The sequence below is a fragment of the Ascaphus truei genome, chromosome 5 (assembly GCF_040206685.1).
Source record: "Ascaphus truei isolate aAscTru1 chromosome 5, aAscTru1.hap1, whole genome shotgun sequence".
Classification (NCBI taxonomy): Eukaryota; Metazoa; Chordata; class Amphibia; order Anura; family Ascaphidae; genus Ascaphus; species Ascaphus truei.
The window spans coordinates 195,051,625-195,073,536 of record NC_134487.1 but is presented as its reverse complement, the minus strand read 5'-3'; the positions used below and the strand labels follow the sequence as shown (position 1 = coordinate 195,073,536).

The 21,912-nt window shown below is 45.2% G+C and overlaps 2 protein-coding genes across 2 annotated transcripts in view; one reads left to right on the top strand and one right to left on the bottom strand.

Moving 5' to 3' along the window:
• Positions 1 to 12,782, top strand: part of DOCK5 (dedicator of cytokinesis 5) — a 177,977-nt gene extending 165,195 nt beyond the window's left edge. Inside the window, 8 exon segments of the mRNA XM_075601583.1 lie at positions 3,313 to 3,489; positions 3,750 to 3,833; positions 4,120 to 4,257; positions 4,555 to 4,697; positions 4,967 to 5,117; positions 5,798 to 5,936; positions 6,411 to 6,523; positions 7,009 to 12,782. Of these exon segments, the coding sequence (XP_075457698.1) occupies positions 3,313 to 3,489; positions 3,750 to 3,833; positions 4,120 to 4,257; positions 4,555 to 4,697; positions 4,967 to 5,117; positions 5,798 to 5,936; positions 6,411 to 6,523; positions 7,009 to 7,104 (1,041 nt within the window). The 3' untranslated portion in view covers positions 7,105 to 12,782.
• A 5,214-nt stretch (positions 12,783 to 17,996) lies between these two features.
• On the bottom strand, positions 17,997 to 20,773 carry GNRH1 (gonadotropin releasing hormone 1). The gene is made up of 3 exons (XM_075598998.1): positions 20,644 to 20,773; positions 19,624 to 19,713; positions 17,997 to 18,053 (listed from the first exon to the last, which is right to left on the bottom strand). Exons 1-3 carry the CDS (start codon positions 20,761 to 20,763, stop codon positions 18,012 to 18,014), a joined length of 252 nt encoding a protein of 83 aa, XP_075455113.1. The 5' UTR covers positions 20,764 to 20,773; the 3' UTR covers positions 17,997 to 18,011.
• Positions 20,774 to 21,912: the final 1,139 nt, after the last annotated feature.

Here is a 21,912-nt window from a genome sequence, read left to right as displayed (position 1 = left end):
ACTAGTTCCCCTGTTACTAGGATTCCTCTCATTCATACACTGTACTGTACATAGTAGCATAGATTATATCCGTTTAATTTCACTTGTCTGTACTCTTAATAGGTGCATACCCAGATGCCCTCACTTAACACACTGGGGAGGTGCAAACACTTGGCTGGATTCTCCTCAATTGGCCTGTCTCCGTTCTGCATGACGTCCGTTACGCTCTGTCATTATGAGCCCCTTCTGGGGCCCTGGCCTACTCACTATAGATAGGGATTTACACCCCATTCCTGTCTTTGAACTGCCACTTCTATACAGACTAGGATTGAGGCATGTGCGGTTCTGCCTGTAGAGCTGATCCTATGGCACCCGGGCCCCCCCCTCATTTCACAGCTTTGAGCACATGAAAAAGAGCATACAGTAATATTTCCATTTGCTAAATGCTTTACTGTGGAGGGTTTTTGTCACTTTTTTTGACCCACCATAACGTGTGTGTGTGTGTGTGTGTGTGTGTGTGTGTGTGTGTGTGTGTGTGTGTGTGTGTGTGTGTGTGTGTGTGTGTGTGTGTGTGTGTGTGTGTGTGTGTGTGTGTGTTGTATATTACCAGATGATGGTCCAGTAAGGAGAGACAGCACACACGGGTAGAAATGCAAAAGTGTATTAAAACACTTTTGCATTTCTCCCTGTGTGTGCTGTCTCTCCTGGTAATATACATATTTTATGATTTTCTATGGGACAAGCATCTGGATTTCCTTATGTTTATGTGTGTGCCGGCTGCGAATAGATTTTTATATATACAGGCAGTCCTCGTTTTACAACGCTTCGCTTTACAACGAATGGCTTATCCAACGCTGTGCAATGCATACCGTAATTTCCGGACTATAAGCCGCAACTTTTTTCCCACGCTTTACACTCGCGGCTTAAACAATGACGCGGCTAATATATGGATTTTTCCCGCTTTCAAAATTTTTTTTTTCAATACAACACATTCTGTGACGTGTTCAGTTTTTTGGCGGTTTGAAGCTTTCATTAGACCAATGAAATTGCCGAACGGGTTAAGGTCAAACAACTTTTTTGTTTACTGTTTAGATTAAATCGAGCGCGCTCAAACTTCCCATCATTCTGATTACGATAGTCATTTTGTCACCCTCATCATGGCAAAGACACGGAGAAATGCATATGATGCAGCTTTCAAGTTGAAGGCGATTGATCTGGCTGTTGGAAAAGGAAATAGAGCTGCTGCACGGGAGCTTGGTCTTAATGAGTCGATGATAAGACGTTGGAAACAGCAGCGTGACGAATTGACTCAGTGCAAAAAGACAACTAAAGCTTTCAGAGGGAACAAAAGCAGATGGCCCGAACTAGAAAATGAGCTCGAAGACTGGGTCAACACACAGAGAGCAGACGGCCGAGGTGTTTCAACTGTGCAGATCCGACTGAAAGCCAAAACAATCGCCACCGCAATGAAGTTTGTGGATTTTAGAGGTGGACCATCGTGGTTTCTCAGATTAATGAGACGTAAAGGCCTGTCCATCAGGGTACAGACGAGTCTGTGTCAGTAGCTCCCTCCCGACTACGAGGAAAAAGTTTCAAACTTCCGCAAATTCACTGATGCAAAGATAGCGGAGCATTCCATTGGCCCGCACGACATCATAAATATGGATGAGGTTCCTCTGACGTTTGACCTGCCTCTCACTCGGACTGTCAACAGGATAGGCGAATCATCCGTCACGCTGAAAACAACTGGGCATGAAAAAACGCACTTCACCTGTGTTCTGAGCTGCACGGCATCGGGAGAAAAGCTTCCACCGATGGTGATTTTTAAACGCACGACAATGCCAAAAGAAAAATTCCCGAGAGGAATTGTTGTGAAAGTCAACAAGAAAGGATGGATGGCGGAGAGCCTAATGCATGAATGGCATACGGAGTGTTACGGCAAGCGACCGGGAGGATTCTTTCACAGGAACAAGGCATTGCTCGTTTTGGACAGCATGAGGGCCCACAACAGATTCGGTGAAAGAAGCCATCAAGAGGACAAACTCAATTCCAGCTGTGATTCCTGGGGGCACAACAAAGTATTTGCAGCCACTCGACATCAGTGTAAATCGTGCATTTAAGGTGGCGCTCCGTGTTCAGTTGAAGGCTTGGATGACAAGTGGGGAGAAATCCTTCACTAAAACGAGCCGCATGCGAAGAGCAACTTATGGTCAAGTCTGCCAGTGGGTCCTGACAGCGTGGAGCATTGTCAAAAAATCCACTATCATCAACGGGTTTCGAAAGGCTGGACTGCTGCGTGTTGAAGAGGGCTCAGCGGGGGATTTGCCTCCGGATGAAAGTGACGAGAGCGACAATGAAAACGATCCAATATCGGATGAAGCAATTCTGAGGCTATTCCACTCCGACACCGAAGGAGATGACGTCAGTGGTTTCAGTGCACAGGAGGAGGAAGATAGTGACCAATGACTTTCTTGGTAGGCTACTGTTTACTGCTAATTTTTTATTTTTTGTTACAAGCCGTGTTTCGTTAAAGCCTATTTATTTTTGTTACAAGCCGTGTTTCGTTAAAGCCTATTTATTTTTGTTACAAGCCGTGTTTCGTTAAAGCCTATTTATTTTTGTTACAAGCCGTGTTTCGTTAAAGCCTATTTATTTTTGTTACAACCCGTGTTTCGTTAAAGCCTGTGTAAAGTTCATTTGTTTCAATGTACCGGTAGGCACCTGCGGCTTATATTCAGTGGGTGCGGCTTATATTCAGGTGCGCTCAATAGTCCGGAAATTACGGTACCTATGTTCATTTTTACAACGCCAAAACAGCTTATCCAACGCTCTTACAACGCTTTGCAACGTTGTGTATGTGTGTGTATATATATATATATATATATATATACATACACACATATACATAAACAACTTTGCAAAGCGTCATAAGAGCGTATATATATATTATACTATATAATATTATACTATATAATATATTATTTATTATGTTATATTATATATTTAATACAGTATATACACTATATAATTTATGTGTGTGCTGCATATCTTATTGCCTGCATAAAATATTTGGTGTATTTTAGTGTTAAAAATGCCTTCAGGAACGGAACCTTTCATTTAAACAGTGTTCCTATGGGAAAACGTGTTTCACTTTACAACGTTTCGCTATCCAACGCCATTTTGAGTAACGCATTGTGTCGGATAACCGAGGACTACCTGTATATATATATATATATACATACATACACTTTATACACCGTATGGTTTATACAACCTGCATAATACAGTCTAAAGTTTGTATATCAATATATAACACCTTCCCCCCTGCTCCAGGAGGAGATCAGCCCCCTGCAGAATGCCATTGAGACGATGGAGGTGACCAATGAGCGGGTCAGTCACCTGGTGCAGCAGCACACGGCTGACCGCAGTAGCCCTGTGCACCCCCTCTCCATGCTGCTCAACGGCATTGTGGACCCTGCAGTCATGGGTGGCTTCTCCAACTATGAGAAGGTGGGAGGCATATGACATCCATCACTGGTATCCCCAATGTGTGTGTGTGTGTGTGTGTGTGTGTGTGTGTGTGTGTGTGTGTGTGTGTGTGTGTGTGTGTGTGTGTGTGTGTGTGTGTGTGTCATTATGTCACTAGTGTCCCCAATATTTTGTAATTGGGCTACTAGTCTCTCCAGCTTGTTAATCTGACTCAATCTTTCTCCCCTTCTCTCAATTTCTCTTACTCTCTCACTCTCTCTGTCTCCTCCTATCTCTCACAGGCTTTCTTTACAGAGCAATACCTCCAGGATCATCCTGCAGATCAGGATAAGATAGAGCTGCTTAAACAGCTGATTGCTTTGCAGGTATTATAGTACTGTGCTCTGCAGGCTCCACTATCTCAGTCTCTCTCCCTTTCCCTCTGCTCTTCCCTTGTGCTCTGTGATTTCCTCTCTTCAAATTCCCTCCTTTTCCCTCTTTCTGAATTCCCTTTCTCCTCTCTCACTCTTGCTCTCTCACTCTCCCCCTCCCATCTCTCTTTGCTCTCTCATCCCTCCCCTTCTCTCTTCCCCCCATTCTCTCTTTCCCCCCCCTTCCCTCTCCTCCCCCTTCTCTCTCTCTTCATTCTCCCCTCTCTCTGCTCTTCCCCAGATGCCTCTCCTGGCTCAGGGGATTAAGATTCACGGAGAGAAGCTGACAGAGAACCTCCGGCCACTGCACGAGAGACTCATATCCTGCTTCCGGGAGCTGAGGAACAAAGTGGAGAAGCTATATGGGACCATCACCATGGTGAGGGGAGTATGGGGGGCACAACAAACTGGCATCATCGCCCTGATAAGTTTTGAGCAGGGGGGGACAGGGATACTGCCACCAACACAAGGGAGAGAGGGGCACAGGGACAGGCAGACTGGTCTCTGTTTGGGATTTAATAGCACATATTTTTCTCATCCGTGCCTCCTCTTTTGGTGCCCATCCCTCCTCCCTCTCCACTGCCATCTCTCCGTGTTCCCCCCTCCTCACTTGCCGCTTGTCTTTATGTCCTCCCTTGCCTCTCTCCCTCTCTATTTCCCCTCTACTCTCCTGTAGCCCCCCAGTCTAACAGACAGGAAGCAGAGCCGCGCAGGCTCCATGGTTGTTCCGTACATCATGTCATCAACGCTGCGAAGACTCTCCACTGTGTCCTCCTCCTCCTCCTCTGGGAGCAGCAGCTCCAGACCGGGCTCTGATGGGTATGTGTAACAAGCTGTACTGGAGTGTACCTCCAGAATCCCTTCCTCTTTATCTTCCCCTGGTATACACCATCTCTGTTCCACTCTGTCTCTTCCCACCCACCGCCTTCAGGTCTCTCTCTACCCCCTCCCCCCACCCAAGTCTGTCTTCACCCCTCACTCCCCTCCCAGTCTCTCTGCACTATCCCCCTGCAGGTCCCTTTCTGCCCCCCTGCATGTCCCTTTCTGCCCCCCATCCCAGGTCTATATTTGCCCTCCCCCGGATGCAGGTTGATCCTGGAGCCACTCCTGCACAGACGGGGATCCCTCATCTCTCACCCGGAGGAGCTTAGCAGCCGCGAAGAGAGTGACAACAGGGCAATGAAACTGAAGCGTAATATGAGCCAATCACAAGTAATCACAGAGCGTCTGTCGGAGAAGGTGAGATGAGGGGGAGGAAGTGGTAGATAGTATAGGACAGGCCTGCACAACTCCAGTCCTCGAGGGCCACAAACAGGCCAAGTTTTCAGGATATCCCTAGTTCAGCACAGCTGGCTCAATTAGTGGCTCAGTCATACTGAGCCACTATTTGAGCCAACTGTGCTGAAATAAGGATATCCTGAAAAACCTGGCTGTGCTGAAATAAGGATATCCTGAAAAACCTGGCCTGTTTGCAGCCCTCGAGGACTGGAGTTATGCAGGTCTGGTATAGGGTGAGATGAATGGAAACAGTAGAACGTGGGGAGGGAGGGAAGAGAGGGTAATGTAGGGGAGGGGCAATAGGACATCGGATAGAGGTGGAAGAGGTATAAGGGAGAGAATGAGAAACCTCGGTAAGAGAGCCAGGGCCACTAATCTTCCCTATGGATATACAGACTTTAACGAATATACCGTGCATATCTTGCTGGGTAGTTCAGCAGCTGGATCTGCACAAATTCAACTGTGTATAAAGCGCATGGCACACCAGTCTTAAAAAAATAAATAATAAACTCTTTATTCACATATCTTCATTGACATTTTGGTATAAGCATACACCTTCATTAGGATATCATATCGATATTTAACGTCACCCGTATCGCACTCCTGCTCTGTCACTTTCCGGGGTTTGACTCTCCCCCCAGAGCTTGTCCATCAAGTCTCAGCGTCCGAAGAGTCTGCAGTTGATGGACGGACGTATGACGCTCCACACAGGATCCCCTTTCCAAGGGGCGGTTCCCCTCAGCCCTCCCCCCATCACCCCCAGAACTCCACGGACCCTCAGTAAGTACACAGCTTCCCAAACCCCATGTTTACCGAGCTTTCCAAACTCCAGAGGTTTCTTCTTCTACAGAGCTTTCAAAACCCTACAGGTTTTTTCTTCATGTGTACAGAACTTTCCCAAACTATCAGGCCCTTTATTAACATGTGATGACCTTTCCAAATCTCACAGGTCTCTTCTTCACATGTTCTGTAACAGTCAATAGAGGGACAGACTAAAATGCTTAATGTGAAAAACGTTTCATGTGGATAAATGTGCCAAGACATACACCAATTGCCTTCAAACTTTGCACAGTACATGCTTTGCACTCCCTCAACCTATCCTGCAAATGTCATGGCTTTTCATAACATGCACTGAAAATTATGTACATTAAGCACAATAGAAGAGTGTATACTCCTGAAATTATATCTTTCGTTTGCTTGCACACGGAGATGTCTCATGTGACACTGAGCACTGGTCTGTGTTGCCTCTTGCAGGTTTTCCATCTCTTCCCACTGACCGTCACATGACAGGGCAGATCACAGGCTCCCCTCCCCCACCCCCCCCAAAAAGCAAATCACATGAGAGCGGCCAGAGGCTTTCGCTGGAGGTGAGTGACTCATGCACCTTGCATATTCTGTACACGTAACCTTATACACCCTACATATACACGTGCATTTCATATAATCCTACACATGAATGTAATCATATCAATTTGGCGGAGCCTCTTACTTTCCCCGGAGCTAGCATCTCCTGCTACGTCGCGTTGTCATAGCGACGTGGCGCAATGTGACATCGTGGCATTATGACATTGCGTTGTCATGCTACGGGTCGTCAAGTGATAGCAGAATGAGATACTGGCACTTAGAGGCCCCGCGCTCTCCCCCTGAATCACAGTTTAAATGTTGTGGGAAGAGCGCAGGACCTCTGTAAGCACCGCTGACACTGCCATCAAGCCTGCCCTGCGTACAGATGTGTACATACAATCCTATCCACCAGATCATCTAACACTCCTCCCATGTAGCACCCCAATCTGATCCAGTCTATAGTTTCTGCATATATCCTAGACTCTGCTACTCATAATGTATCCCACAGATAACTCCCCCACTGCCTAGACAGGAGGAGGTGAAGCCGCCAACCCCTCCCCCGAAGACCAGGAAATCCAGTGTGATCCCAGAGCCTGGAATCTGACAGACATTCTGACAGGAATCGGATAGGAACCAGACATTCCTTCCCATGTCCCACTGGATGCTCCATCACCAAATGGGTTAAAGAGGAATATTCCTTACTGCTGGAACACTCCATGTAACTAGTCCTGAGCGCAGCCTTTTGAAAGCTGTGATGTTCTCACTGGCATAAGAAGTAGCATAAAGGAAGCACTCTGCAGAATGAGAGCGTTAATAGCGACAATGAGAGCGGGTGACATTCCAATGAGTGACAATGCCCTGCTGGAGTTGACCAAAGCACTCAAATATGGCTGACTTCCTGCTGCAGGAAATGACATCAGCACTTCAATATGACTCCATTTGCCTACTGCAGGAAATTACATTGGCATTCCAAGATTGCTCCCTCTTGCTGGTGACCAAACTCCTGTAGTGCAGGAGGACGACATAGCTAAGCTATGCGGTGCACAAGTGTCACAAGTAAAAGATTAGATAATTGGTGCCTTATCCTTCATTCACTCCAGGAGATACGGCCTCCACTCTATTTATTGAGAATGAGGCAGAATTAATTTGAAGTATATTCTTGTTTTAGAGAAATCATAGCGGGATAAAGGGGTTATTTCCTAAATTCACTCATCGAAGTCTGCAGGTGGTTTAAGTGTAAATATTGTTTGTGGCTCTAAAGCTTACCAGTTTTCTGTGCCCCAGACCGGAGAAAAAATTAAATAGATTAATTTAAAAGATTTATAGGTATAATTTATACTTAACTTTAATTTCTACAGAGACTCGAGTGAGCAACTTCATGCGGTTATGAAATCATGTACTGGAATAACCTGGTTCTTGGTTTATAAAATCTGTCTTTCTTCCCTCGAAAGCGATCTGCGCTTCTCATGTTCATTTAGCATCAAATGTTAATTCATCCAGAGAAATATATAAATCGGCTCTGTACGTTTCAGTTGAGGCGAGTTTTGTGACTCCCTGCTCAGGGAACTTCAGAGTGAACTCAAACGACAAACTCTGATTATTATTATTAATATTATTATTATTATTATGTGACTGCAGAGGGCGGGTTAGCAACAGACTAGATAGTACAACAGCATTGACAGTTACATAGGGGAAGGGCTGTTGCAGCCGCCTCCTTAGCTGCCGCCCCCTCCTCCTTCTGAACCGCAGCATCAAATGAAGCCGCGGACGTCACCAACATGACATCAAACGACGTCACGTTGCCATGGTAACGCAACGACATTTGACACTGCGACGATGCGTTGCCATGGCAACGAGCCGCGGTTGCGTCCGCGGCATCAATTGACGCTGCGGTTCAGAAGGAGGAGGATGGCGGCAGGTAAAGAGCCAGCTGCAACAGATAAAATGACTTTTCATTAGGTCTGAGAGTGTGGCAAAAGTATATAGGGGCGGACGTTTTTGCCGCCTCCAAATGTTGCCGCCCTAAGCCCGGGCCTAATGGGAAATCTGCTACTGGGGAAGGTGATGAAACTGGTTATGGACGTCATAGTTATTCTTTAATTGCAATTAATTAGACCAAAGGGGATTTTGTAACATGCAGCTTTGTGGATGGTCTGCCTTATTAGCAATGTGAATATGCTGCATTTTATAGCACAGTTACTAAATATGTCTTAATACCATGTTATCTAATGTGTGTGTGTGTGTGTGTGTGTGTGTGTGTGTGTGTGTGTGTGTGTGTGTGTGTGTGTGTGTGTGTGTGTGTGTGTGTGTGTATATGTATTTATCTTATACTATATTTGTGAAAGCACTGTATGCCTGTCTGCATGGCCGCCCGCCCGCCCCCGCACACCTCTCATTGGCCTGAGGCGGAGTGACGGGCCAAAGGACACACAACACACACACACACACACCTCTCTCTCTGTCCTCTCCCCCCCATCACACTCACCTCCCCGCCTCCGCTCCACTCGCCTCCCTCCCGCTCCACTCACCTCCCTCCACTCACCTCCCTCCACTCACCTCCCGCTCCACTCACCTCCCGCTCCACTCACCTCCCTCCCGCTCCACTCCCTCCCGCTCCACTCACCTAATGGGAAATCTGCTACTGGGGAAGGTGATGAAACTGGTTATGGACGTCATAGTTATTCTTTAATTGCAATTAATTAGACCAAAGGGGATTTTGTAACATGCAGCTTTGTGGATGGTCTGCCTTATTAGCAATGTGAATATGCTGCATTTTATAGCACAGTTACTAAATATGTCTTAATACCATGTTATCTAATGTGTGTGTGTGTGTGTGTGTGTGTGTGTGTGTGTGTGTGTGTGTGTGTGTGTGTGTGTGTGTGTATATGTATTTATCTTATACTATATTTGTGAAAGCACTGTATGCCTGTCTGCATGCCCGCCCGCCCGCCCCCGCACACCTCTCATTGGCCTGAGGCGGAGTGACGGGCCAAAGGACACACAACACACACACACACACACCTCTCTCTCTGTCCTCTCCCCCCCATCACACTCACCTCCCCGCCTCCGCTCCACTCGCCTCCCTCCCGCTCCACTCACCTCCCTCCACTCACCTCCCTCCACTCACCTCCCGCTCCACTCACCTCCCGCTCCACTCACCTCCCTCCCGCTCCACTCCCTCCCGCTCCACTCACCTCCCTCCCGCTCCACTCACCTCCCTCCCGCTCCACTCACCTCACACTGATGATACCAATCACGGTTGAAACATGTCTTTGAGTGGTATGTAACAGAGAGACAAAATAGGAAAAAACCTGGCGCTTACCTTAAGCTTAATATATGAGGTGTGCTTACAATGTGGCAGTAAGTTAAACCACGGCTCTATGACAGATGCTTTGAGCCAGCATGGAATTCCCCTCTGCTGCAACCCCAGGGAAGGGTTAATCCGGCTCCCCGGGAGGGGGTCTCTGAGTTTTATAGACCTCCTGTGTAATCAAAGTCTAATTGGGGCGGGCTGTGTTTAATAAAGCCCTAATTACATATTTCATGTTCTGTCATAGCACTGTCTTGCTTTTTAGAATTGGTTTAAGTTAAAGCCCAAGACTGAAGTTAGAATCTCACGTTGGTTGCAAACAAAGAAAAGTCCACACTGGGGGGAGATGCAGATGGGTTAATTTAACCCCAAAGTTACCAATTTCCTGCAAAGACTCACACACGGCCGTGTGAGTACAGATATATTTATATATTTATCTCTAAACCCTCTATACCACCATTACCTGTTGTTGGGAGTGACTGGAATTGCTTAAAGAAACCACACCATCGTGTTTACTTGCACATGGCCGTGTAAGTGTATTTAATATTTTCACCAACCCCCAGCAATATTGTTATAACCACAATAATTTTATTGTATTTTACTGTTTTTAATTCTTAAATGTTTTTCTAATCCCACGCTCCCCCATTGCTTGTATGTCTCTATATTTGAGTGGTATGTACTTGCTTTGCTAGTCCCATGCTGTGCTTAAAAGCTGTGTGAACGGCGACGCATTTGCTTAAATGAGCTGCATGTGAATGGATATTCCAGGCAAAAGGTGACACATTGTGTGCTCATTTGCATGTCATTTCCCAGAATCCCTTGCTGCAGTGGGAGCACTGTATGCTAGGTGATAATGGTTGAAAGGCAGGGGTACCATCCTGTCTAAGGCCACTGACGCTCGGCAGTGAGCCCCTGCAGCCGCAATGAGAGCGGCTTTAGCAGGGGCTCGCGCACGCTTCCGCAGGCGTGCGGAAGCGTGCTGACTTTCACCCGACAGTCGGATTTTAGTTTGAGCACTGAGTCCGCTCACATGACTCCAAAGCAGCCAATGAGGAAGAGGTGAGTGGAGCAGGGGAAGAGATGTGGACGGGGGAGAGACTGCCTGGCAGCGGGGTGAGTTGTTGCTTGCGGGGTGAGTTGTTGAGGAGGGAGGGGGGTCCCAAGGGGACGGGGGAGAGACTGGCTGCCAGCTGGGTGGGTGAGTTGATGCTCCGGGGGAGGTTGATGCCTCGCCGGCCAGGTAAAAGCTCCTGCTTGCGCTGGCCAGGCACAGCATGAGCGCGCCTCTGCACGAGAGGCAGGAGTAGGGACACGGCCTAAGACATGTGAATGTGCTCACTAGTGATTTTCTTTATTGGCTATATGCTAACGGTGGAGGTTTTTTGTTGCCTTTTTCACCCACCATAACTTAAAGTATGTGTATGTATGTATATATATATTGTAACCAAAGAAAAGGGGAATTGTACACAGTGCCTAAGGGGTGATTCACTGATTGTACCTCAGTCCAAACCAAATTAATATACCTAAACAATAGTGATAAGATGCCTATGTTTTTGGATAGATAACCAATAAATGACCTGTCCTGAATGCTGCTAGTAACTAAGGCTAAAACTCAATATTCCAATAAAATAATAATAAAAATGACTATGAAACAAATCATTGTCCTAAATCATATGGGTGAACTAATAACTGATGTATAACTAATGATCATAAACTGTAAAAACATATATAAAATGCGTTGATATAATGAAAGAGAAATACAAGTCACAAGTCCATGTAATGGATCACAATGAATCTAATTTTGGCAAGATTGTGAGTTTGAATTTGTCTAAGTTCTATTTTATTAAACCTTTATACTTTGGTATCACACGGGGATCGGGCGTTTTTTTTTTTTTTTAAATATATTTATTATATCCTCGGCGGTCCCCGCTGAGTGTGGATAGTATGGGGCCCGCGGGGTGAGGAGGAGAAGCGGCGGGGGAGGTTACCTGTTACTGTTCCGAGCAGTGAGGAGGAGAACTGCCGAATGAGAACACTCCCAGCGGTCCACGCTGAGTGTGGATAGTATGGGGCCCGCGGGGTGAAAACGCACAAACCCACAGACAAACATTTCAGTTTTATATATATAGATATATACGTGTGTGTGTGTGTGTGTGTGTGTGTGTGTGTGTGTATATATATATATATATATATACGTCATTGGCGCAACAAGGAAGCGACACAGACGGAGATGATTCCTAAACGGAGCAGAGAATAAATCTTGCGAGATTAGAGTGACGTGGAGGTTTGTGACTACCCACTGAGAGCAGAGGAGATCAGATGATACACCGACTGTGAGTCCAACGACGTGGGAGTGTGCAAGTGCACATTGGGAACGGAGGCTCGGAATGAGCAACCGATTCGCTGACCACAAGTCCTATGAATAGGATACAAACGTCTGACCTAACCCCCTCCAATTCAGTGGGTAACCACCCTCAGAAGAAGACTACACCGGTGAGATAAAACCAGCTCTACTATATGGGATTTTTCACACTATTAAGAATTGTGCTATATGAGGCACTCAAACATTTGAAGTTCTGAGTGAGACACCTAAACGTGCTAGGGTTGTCATTACACTATAAAGAGACTTTGAGTATCCTCCAAATCCAATCTGTGTAATTTATGACTGTTATCCAAGGTTCCATTCAGTCTGTTATATCTTGTTTGGACAACAGAGAGTAGGGAGTGATCACAGGACCATACTAATTGAGTGAAGTGTTTAAATACATAAGTGAGGTAATCAAATGGTGGGTGCAAACTGTGAACTGAAAGTGAATCAGAAAAAGGGGAAGGGGAAACACAAAATGGATGTGCCCCCTAAAAGAATTCACTTAAATGCACACCACCCAAGTGTAAAAATTAGCTTTTAATAAATTCCTTAAAACATATATTACCAAAGTAATGTGTGATGTGGATTAAAAATGTATTAAATCATAGCTATCAAGCAACCGTGTCATTGATTATTCATACTATCCCAGTACCAATAAATATGGTGGGATGTGGAAGACAGGGAATGCTATGAGTAGGGTATTAACCCCTTTGGGGCAACGTTAAGACCAAGTATTGAATTGTGTATAAATATACTCAGGTAAGTGGCCAAAGGATTGAATATCCTACTACTGCTAGATATAGCTCCCCTGCACATTTACATAGAGATTAGTCTAAATGATAGTGCTGGCATGTGATGGTATATTAGCTGTATCATAGAACTGCCAAACACAGCAGTGCTGGGTTGAGTACACAGCAATGCGATGTGAAGACGCCTCACATAAAGTGCAAGGATAGCAAGATTATATCTTGTTTGCTCCGATTTTTAGTCTCACTATAAGTGAGTTTTATATATATATATATATATATATATATATATATACACACACACCTAATAACAGGTGTTTTCTTATAATAAATAATACTTTACAATCCATCTTTGTTCATCAATCTAATTGGAAGATTTTTTAAGACTGAGAAGATTTGAAGTTCCAGTATTTTAAAGAACCAGGATTAACTCGTGAAGGATTCAGGAGCAATATATTGGGTTTATAAAGACCCTCAAGAATATTATTCTCCAAAGTGTTCCTGATCCAAAGTATTGGATAAATGCTCGAATATCCTCATCTATGTGTAAGTGCAATCTATAGCACTATATTTTTAATTGCACAGACAATTCCCCCCTCCCCCTTTCTTTTCTCTTTTCTTGTGCGCCTAGGTCACTACCTAATATATATATATATATATATATATATATATATATGCAAATATAACTGTATGCTCATCTGCATGTCTTAGGCAGGTCTTCAACCCCGCCTTTCCCCATCATCACCCAGCATACAGCACTTCCACTGCAGCAAGGGATACTGGTATATATATATATATAGATATATATATATCAACTGCAAATATTACTGTATGCTCATTTGCATGTCTCAGACAGGTCTGCAACCCCGCCTTTCCCCATTATCACCCAGCACTTCCACTGCAGCAAGGAATTCTGGGAAATGACATGCCAATGAGCACACAGTGCCACCTTTTGTCTCAAGCTCACATTACATGAACAACCCTTAAGCCAATGCATGCTGCTTTAAACACAGCTTTTAAACAAAGGCTGGGATGAGATGCAACGCCATATATATGTTCACAGCAGCTTTTTAAACATTGGCACTCAGCATTTTATTATAACATATTGCATGTATTTTTATTAGTGTGAGTCAATCATCCATATTATTGTTGCATTCACCCTTGCCATTCACCTTTGCTATATCCACTTAATACAATCAATTGGTCATCAGTCTGAGTTTACACCTGAGGAGCGCAGTCTATTCTTTGTTTGATATATATATATATATATATATATATATATATATATATATTTGTGTAAAAAAGAAAGTACACCCTCTGAATTCTATGGTTTTACATATCAGGACATAATAACAATCATATGTTCCTTAGCAGGTCTTAAAATTAGGTAAATACAACCTCATATGAACAACAACACATGACATAGTACACTGTGTCATGATTTATTTAACAAAAATAAAGCCAAAATGGAGAAGCTATGTGTGAAAAACGAAGTACACCCTTACTGCTTCCATAGGAATTAAGATGCTAAGTAACAGACAGGTGCTGCTAATCAAATGCCCTTGATTAATTGATTGTCAGCAAGTGTGACCACCTCTATAAAAGCCGATGTTTTTGCAGTTTGCTGGTCTGGAGCATTCAGGTGTGTGTTAACACAATGCCAAGGAGGAAAGACATCAGCAATGATCTTAGAGAAGCAATTGTTGCTGCCCATCAATCTGGGAAGGTTTATAAGGCCACTTCCAAACAATTTAAAGTCCATCATTCTACAGTGAAAAAGATTATTCAAAAGTGGAAAACATTCAAGACAATTGCCAATGTTTCCAGGAGTGGACGTCCCAGCAAATTCACCCCAAGGTCAGACCATGCAATGCTCAGAGAAATTGCAAAAAAAAAAACAAGAGTTACATCTCAGACTCTACAGGCCTCAGTTAGTATTCTGGAGCTACATGGTATACGCTGGGTATAAGTATGGCCAGATAGCTTAACTCGTTCCTTTTACAAGCTCAACAAGTTCTTTGTCTTTTCTTCACTTTATTGGGGAAAGCATAGACACACAAAGGCACTTGTAGATGATGGTGTAGTGAGAGAAAGCTCTATAGTGAGGGTGCTTGATAGTAGGGAAAGGTAAAAAACGGTAATCCTTGCCAAGAGGTGAATAGCATGAGATGTACTCAGTCTGCTAGGGTAGAAAAAAAGTGTAAGGGTTTCTGGGAAACAGGAATAGTCTCAGGATCAGACTCAGGCCGCGTGTATAGTGCCATCGCCGCTAGCGAAAGTTATATTTCGCTTTGCGGCGGCGTCTCGGGCTTACTGGTATTTGATTTGTTCAGGGGCTGTCACATGAGGCGCCAGCCCTTGAAAATCAAATATTTCCAGCTTCCAAGTTCGCGACTTCGCTCCGTTTTGCCGGGACAGTCCCGGTTTTTCGTGTGCTGTACCGGTTGCCTGACTGTCCTGGGAATGTCCCGGTTTTTTGTGTCGGCGGGGGGGAGGGGGGGCTGCGGTGGTGCGTGGCGGCGGGGAGGAAGAGGATGCAGAGCAGCCCGGCAAGTATTTTTTCTTACTGACGGGTTGGGCTTCTGTAGAAACGTGCCGGGCCGCAGGGGATTGGATGGAGAATGCCGGGGGGCGGGGCTTTAGAATGCCGGGCCGCAAGGGATTGGATGGAGAATGCCGGGGGGTGGGGCTTTAGAATGCCGGGCTGCAGGGGATTGGATGGAGTATGCCGGGGGCCGGGGCTTTGGCTCTCCCCGGCTTTCCCTCCCCCAGCACTCTGGCCTCCCCCGGCACTCTGGCCCTCCTTCTGGCTCCTCGGCAACCTGGTTCACTCCCTCACTCCCCCGGCTTTCTCCCTCACTCCCCCGGCAAACCCGGCTCTCTCCTTCAATCCCCCGGCAACCCGACACTCTCCTTCAATCCCCGGCACCCCTCCTCACTCCCCCGGAAACCAAGCTCTCTCCCTCACTCGCCCGGCACCCCCTCACTCCCCTGGCAACCCGGCTCTCTCCCTCACTCCCCCGGCACCCCCCTCCCTTCCCTGGCACCCCGTCTCCCTCCCTCCCCCCTCAGAGCCCGCTCACAGCCTGCCGCCTCCGCCGAACCCGCAGCCGCCGCCACCGGTAGGCATATGGGGGGGAGAGGGAGATGCCGTGGGGGGGGGGGGTGTAGAGAGGGAGATGCTGCAGGGGGGGGAGAGGGAGATGCTGCAGGGGGGGGAGAGGGAGATGCTGCAGGGGGAGGGAGAGGGAGATGTGCAGGGGGGGGAGGGAGAGGGAGATGCTGCAGGGAGGGAGAGGGAGATGCTGCAGGGGGGAGAGGGAGATGCTGCAGGGGGGAGAGGGAGATGCTGCAGGGGGGGAGGGAGATGCTGCAGGGGGGGAGAAGGAGATGCTGCAGGGGGGGAGAGGGAGATGGTGCAGGGGGGAGAGAGGGAGATGCTGCGGGGGGGAGAGGGAGATGCTGCAGTGGGGGGGGAGAGGGAGATGCTGCATGGGGAGAGAGGGAGATGCTGCAGGGGGAGGAGGGAGATGCTGCAGGGGGGGGGGAGATGCTGCAGGGGGGGGAGAGGGAGATGCTGCAAACAAAATTTAAAGGGTTCCTCCAAACAAAAAAGGTTGGGAATCACTGCTCTATACACACAAACACACACTGCAGCCCCCACCTCTATACACACAAACACCCACTGCAGGGCCTACCTCTGTATACAGAAAAACACACATCAGGGCCCACCTCTGTATACAGAAACACACACTGCAGCCAGGGTTGCCACCTTCTATTGAAGGCTAACGCGGAGATAACATTTTTTTAGATCTAGTTATTATATATTTATTTCTCTTGCCTTTGGCTGTATCCTCCCCTCCAAATTCCGTCAATATGGCTGCACGACGTCACGTAATGCACATTGCCATAACAACAAGCTCCGTGATGTCACGCTGCATCAAGTTGACATGACAATGGGATGCATTATGGTGACGAGGCATCACGTGATGCCACATTGTCATGGCAACATGTCACCGCCTGACGTTAGTGTCTTGTTGTCATGGCAACGGGGAGGGGGGAGGGGGGAGGGGCGCGTGACGTGATGTACATTGTTTTATAAATAATGTTTTAAAGTGTCCCGGTTTTTCATTTTGAAAATCTGGTTACCCTACCCATAACCCCTGTTTTAGCCATAGATTTTTTTTTTTGTTAATCAGTATTGCTGACCTGGGAACTCTCAAAAGCTTGTCCTATGACATACCTTTTTTATTTGGAATAACAATTTATCACCTAATACTGAAGTACTCATTTATTCTGGTGTCTGTGTGAGTCTGTGTGTGTGTATATAAAATCTCAAATGGAAAATACCACCTATGAGCACATTCACGTGTCTCAGACATGTCTGCAATTCTGTCTTTCACCATTATCACATGCATATGAGCACTCAGTGTGTCACCTTTTGCCCCTTGTCCATATACTCTATATATGTATGTATGCATACATACATGTTAAATAATATTGTGAATCATGCAAAGCTTGATGTCTAAACAGATTCTGCTTTGGGAGGTTGCACTAAAATTATCACCATTTTTTTTAAATTGGGCATCAAAATAAAAGTTGATTTACAGTCAGACCTGCTGTCAGCATCTGCTGCTCTCTGGTGGACAGATACCCAAAATACAAGTGGTACCGAATGTTCTTGTATTTGTAATGTTTTCATTTCTATATAATTGACTCTTTCTGTTTGTCCTGGCTACACTGGTGCAAGGGAGAGGAGAGCGCAAAGAATTTACAAGAACAGAATACACAGGACAGGAGTGTTAAAATCTATGTTTAAGCACCTTGCTGCCAGGCTGCAGACTAGTGCATCTGTCCAATAATGGTCTGAAGAGCAGTGTAATAATCCGCAGAGCAATGTAATCACAGTCTGAAGAGCACAGTGTTATGGTCTACAGAGCAGTGTAGCCTGCACAGCAGTGTCGGTTTAGGTGCTTATAGTAGATGACAGAGTGTTTGCACACAACATGGTCTCAACTGGTGTTTTATTGATGAAAGGAATAACACAGCTGAGATTGTTCATCACTTGCACCTGCACGGCCTCTCCCTCATATCTTCTTTCTTGCATTCTCTCCTTCCAGCCAGCTCGTCTGCAAAAGAAACATACACCCACCGAGCATCACAACATTACAGGGGGTGGTTACAAGCAAACTTACACTAATGTATTATGATCGCTTTTTTTTTTTCTTTTTTTTCATGAGTTGATTCGGTTAATATAATAAACTTTCACTTTAGAATTTAAAATCCAGAGGTGGCATGAAACCTGGAGCCAAACTGTTGCAAAAGAAATATGTTTTTATCTTGCATCTATTTTTACAAGTGTGTGTGGAGAGTGTCAACAGGCCGCAATTCTGAGAAACAATAAGTGTTATAGGGATCAGTTATATTGAGCAATAGGGGGGGAAGTATAGGGAGCGGTTATATGCAGGCGCTGGAGAGAGGTTATATGGAGGAACTGGAGAGGGGTTATATAGAGGAGGTAAAGGGAGCAGATATATGGGTCAATAGGATGAGTTATAGGGAGCAATGAGAGTTACAGGGGGTGGTTATATGGAGAACCTACAGAGTGTGGGGAGGTTGGGACAATGCATAGGAAGGATATCTAGAGCAATAGTTTTTTGTTTTTGGTTAAGGAACCCTATAATTATATTGTCAAATTCTGCGGAACCCCAACCCTCTCTAATCGCGCGTCTGAGATCAGATGCATTGTAAATTCGTCTGTACTGTATTTGGTACAATTTTCAAATGACTTGAAAATTGGGAGAACAAAAGGGATGGGGGGAGTTGATGATCAACTTGATCTCTGCACTAATTGATTAGGATAATAGGTGAATCCTAGTGATAGACTGGTGGGTGCAAAAGCTGTGAATTGGTAGTGAATAAGCAGAACAAAATGGAAGGCACAAAAAGATGTGCACTATCAAAGAATTCATTTGGTTGCACACCACCGGATTAAAACATAGCCTTTAATATGAAACTAATAAAACATGTATCACTGTATTGCAGGTATAAACAGTTCTTAAAAAGTAATATAGTGGCCAGGAGATGGCATAAATCTTGGATGGCTCAAAATAGGTGTGAAATGCATGTAGTCAAGCGAGATGATCATGCCTTAATAATATCAATTAATAGAGATAGGCAAACCTGTCCAAATCCATTTCCTGGATTTTTAGCTCAAATCTGTCATCTGCCTTCCCCCTTCCTCCCACCACCACCACCCCCACCACCAAAATCCATAGGCGGATTGAGCACTAAAAAAATCTGTGCAGATTAATCTAAATCTGAATACAATCCACACACAGATTAACCTGCAGAGAGAGAGAGATTCCCATCCCACAGACTAATCCATGTTTGGATTTTTAACAATCCGGCCACAGATTTCGGATTGCTCTCTAAACTAAAAATGACAATACGAAACTGCGAATTTGCCTTTTTGAGACTGATCCAGGAAAATCCGCAGACCAAAGGTACCTGGACGATCCGAAGCAGATCCAAATCCGCAGGGAAAAAAGTGCCCATCATTACTGGAGAACCCTGGTTGAAAAACACTCAGCTAGAGAGTATAGAAGTTAATAATTATTCCAACTTTGGAAGGGTTAGATCTCATTGTATGTCACCCCAGGAAACCTGGAGCACAATTACAAGCTGGCTGCCACTTACCAGAGCCCCCTTGAAGATGCTGAGCCTGCTCTGGGGTATCAAACACTCCAAACGTTGCGGTTCTGTGAACAAGGAAACTTCATTTGGAACCTGAATGAGGGAAGAAACATTCATTTTGCTTTTTTTATTTATTACCTACACCCTCCTCTAATCCCCCACCCGCCCTCCCCCACCTAGGGTTACATGGACAGAAGAGTCCATGTATGTCTCACTCCACGGTGACACTGTGACAAACAGAAGGGTCCAGAGAGTCTCTGGTGCAGGAGAAGGTAAGCGCAAACCCAATAATATATCACAAATAAATCACAAAAAATGATATCACCAAGAGGAGATGCTGCTGGTGTGAGGAATTTCACAATCCCTCAATAGACAACAGGAGGAGTACACAGAGCGCAAGAACTCCTCTCGTTGGTGAATGGTAGTTCACAGGAATCAGATCAACATGTATTAAAAGAAAAGAGAAAAGATCATGGTACAATACAGTTTAATAAACAAAAAATCCTTAGAGCAGTGATTCGTGAGCTGTGTGGAGCAGTGTGGAGCCTTTTGCCGTTTTCTGTGAACCAGCTGTTCTCCCGCTGTAAAGACCTCAACGCTGACGCTGACTCCGTAGCCTGCTACCTCCCTTACTATTGGAGGAGAGCCGAGGAAGTCCCGTGACGTCAGACGCTGTTCGGATGCGGATGAGACTGATCCTACCCAGAGGATTCGTGTGTAGCTGTGTGTGCTGTATTGCTGGCGTCGCTCCTAACCCTGAATTGGTTACACTGCCTTTTATGATCGTGGAGCATGTGAGTGTACTGGAGCTCACTGCTCTAAGGATATTTTGTTTATTAAACTGTATTGTACCATGATCTTTTCTCTTTTCTTTTAATACATGTTGATCTGATTCCTGTGAACTACCATTCACACACGAGAGGAGTTCTTGCGCTCCGTGTACTCCTCCTGTTCCATAGTCTCTTCCCTCCCCTTTTGGGTGACCCAATTACATTTTATAGATGAGTATTCCTGTGTCTTTACCTCAGGATACGGGTCCTGGAGGTTTTCCGAGTCCCTTTTTCCTCCTGGCCGTAGCCCATAGGACCAGTGCTGAGCATGACTGACCTCAGAGGACAAAAGTAGGAAGAGGAAGCTGAGCATCCCACAGACTTTCATCCTGCAAAGAAACAGTCATTAACTTTCCCCTCACAACAATCAATCTGGTGCTGTTTGTTTTGGGGTTTTTTTTACTACGAGTTTCGAGATTTCACGTTTTGCCCCATGCTGAATCTGAGCCCTGAACCAAATCCCTCCGATCCTGCTGGGATTTAGAAATATACAAGTTGATAGCTGATAAGAACGATTTGTGCTTCCTAGTCTGCCTATTTTCCTGTCTTCATTATAAATCTCGTTGCAGCTGGATACACCAATGGTTTATGTTGCAGCTCTAATGTTTTGGAGTTATTAGGAATTGGGTCACTGCAATATTTAATAAAAACTTTTTTTCATTACTGCCGCATTCATAAAGAATTATTAATTTATACTGTAAATGGGTTGCGATATTCATATAATTTACATACAGGGGTGGGATTTCGTACGCAACCCTATGACCGAAAATTATTTAACCCCTCTGATGCCTGAGGCTGCCAATGGATTGAATGGGATTGCAATTATGTTAATATATAACATAACCCCCTACAAATAAAACACAAAAAGCGCAAATTCCTCAGGTGAAAAAAGCCTATAGTTGCACAGTAGATAAGGTTGAAAAAAGATGCGTCCATCAAGTTCAACCTATAATAAATATGGACGATAGATACTTTATCCTATATCCGTACTTACAGTATATTAATCCAGAGGAAGGCAAACAAAAAACCCAGTGAAATATCATCCAATGATATCACATCATGGGAAAAATAAATTCTTCCTGACTCGAATAATTGGCAATCGGATTACTCCCTTCCTTTATCAACATGTTTCCCTTTTACTTATATGGTATATCTCTGTTCACCTTTTGTTTCTAAAAAGATGACCAACCTTTTTTTAACAAATCTTTTGTATCTGCCATCACAGTCTCCATGGGTAATGAATTCCACATTTTAACTGCCCTTACTGTAAAGAACCCTTTCCTTTGTTGCAGGTGAAATCTCCTTTCCCCCAACCTTAAGGGATGACCCTATGTCCTTTATACTGCCCTTGGGATGAGTAGTTCTTTTGAAAGCTTGTACTGTTCCCAAATATATATGTATATAGTTATCATATCCCCTCTTAGTCTGTGGCCCCAGTGTGCACGGCGGGGTGCCTGGCGGC

What these genes read in the sequence shown, in the direction of transcription:
- GNRH1 (XM_075598998.1), bottom strand. Translation starts at nt 20,763, where the DNA reads ATGCTCAGCTTCCTCTTCCTACTTTTGTCCTCTGAGGTCAGTCATGCT. An exon ending in TCCAGGACCCGTATCCTGAG is followed by an intron (nt 19,714 to 20,643) that starts GTAAAGACACAG and finishes TCCCTCATTCAG; the next exon opens with GTTCCAAATGAAGTTTCCTT. An exon ending in GCATCTTCAAGGGGGCTCTG is followed by an intron (nt 18,054 to 19,623) that starts GTAAGTGGCAGC and finishes TTTCTTTTGCAG; the next exon opens with ACGAGCTGGCTGGAAGGAGA.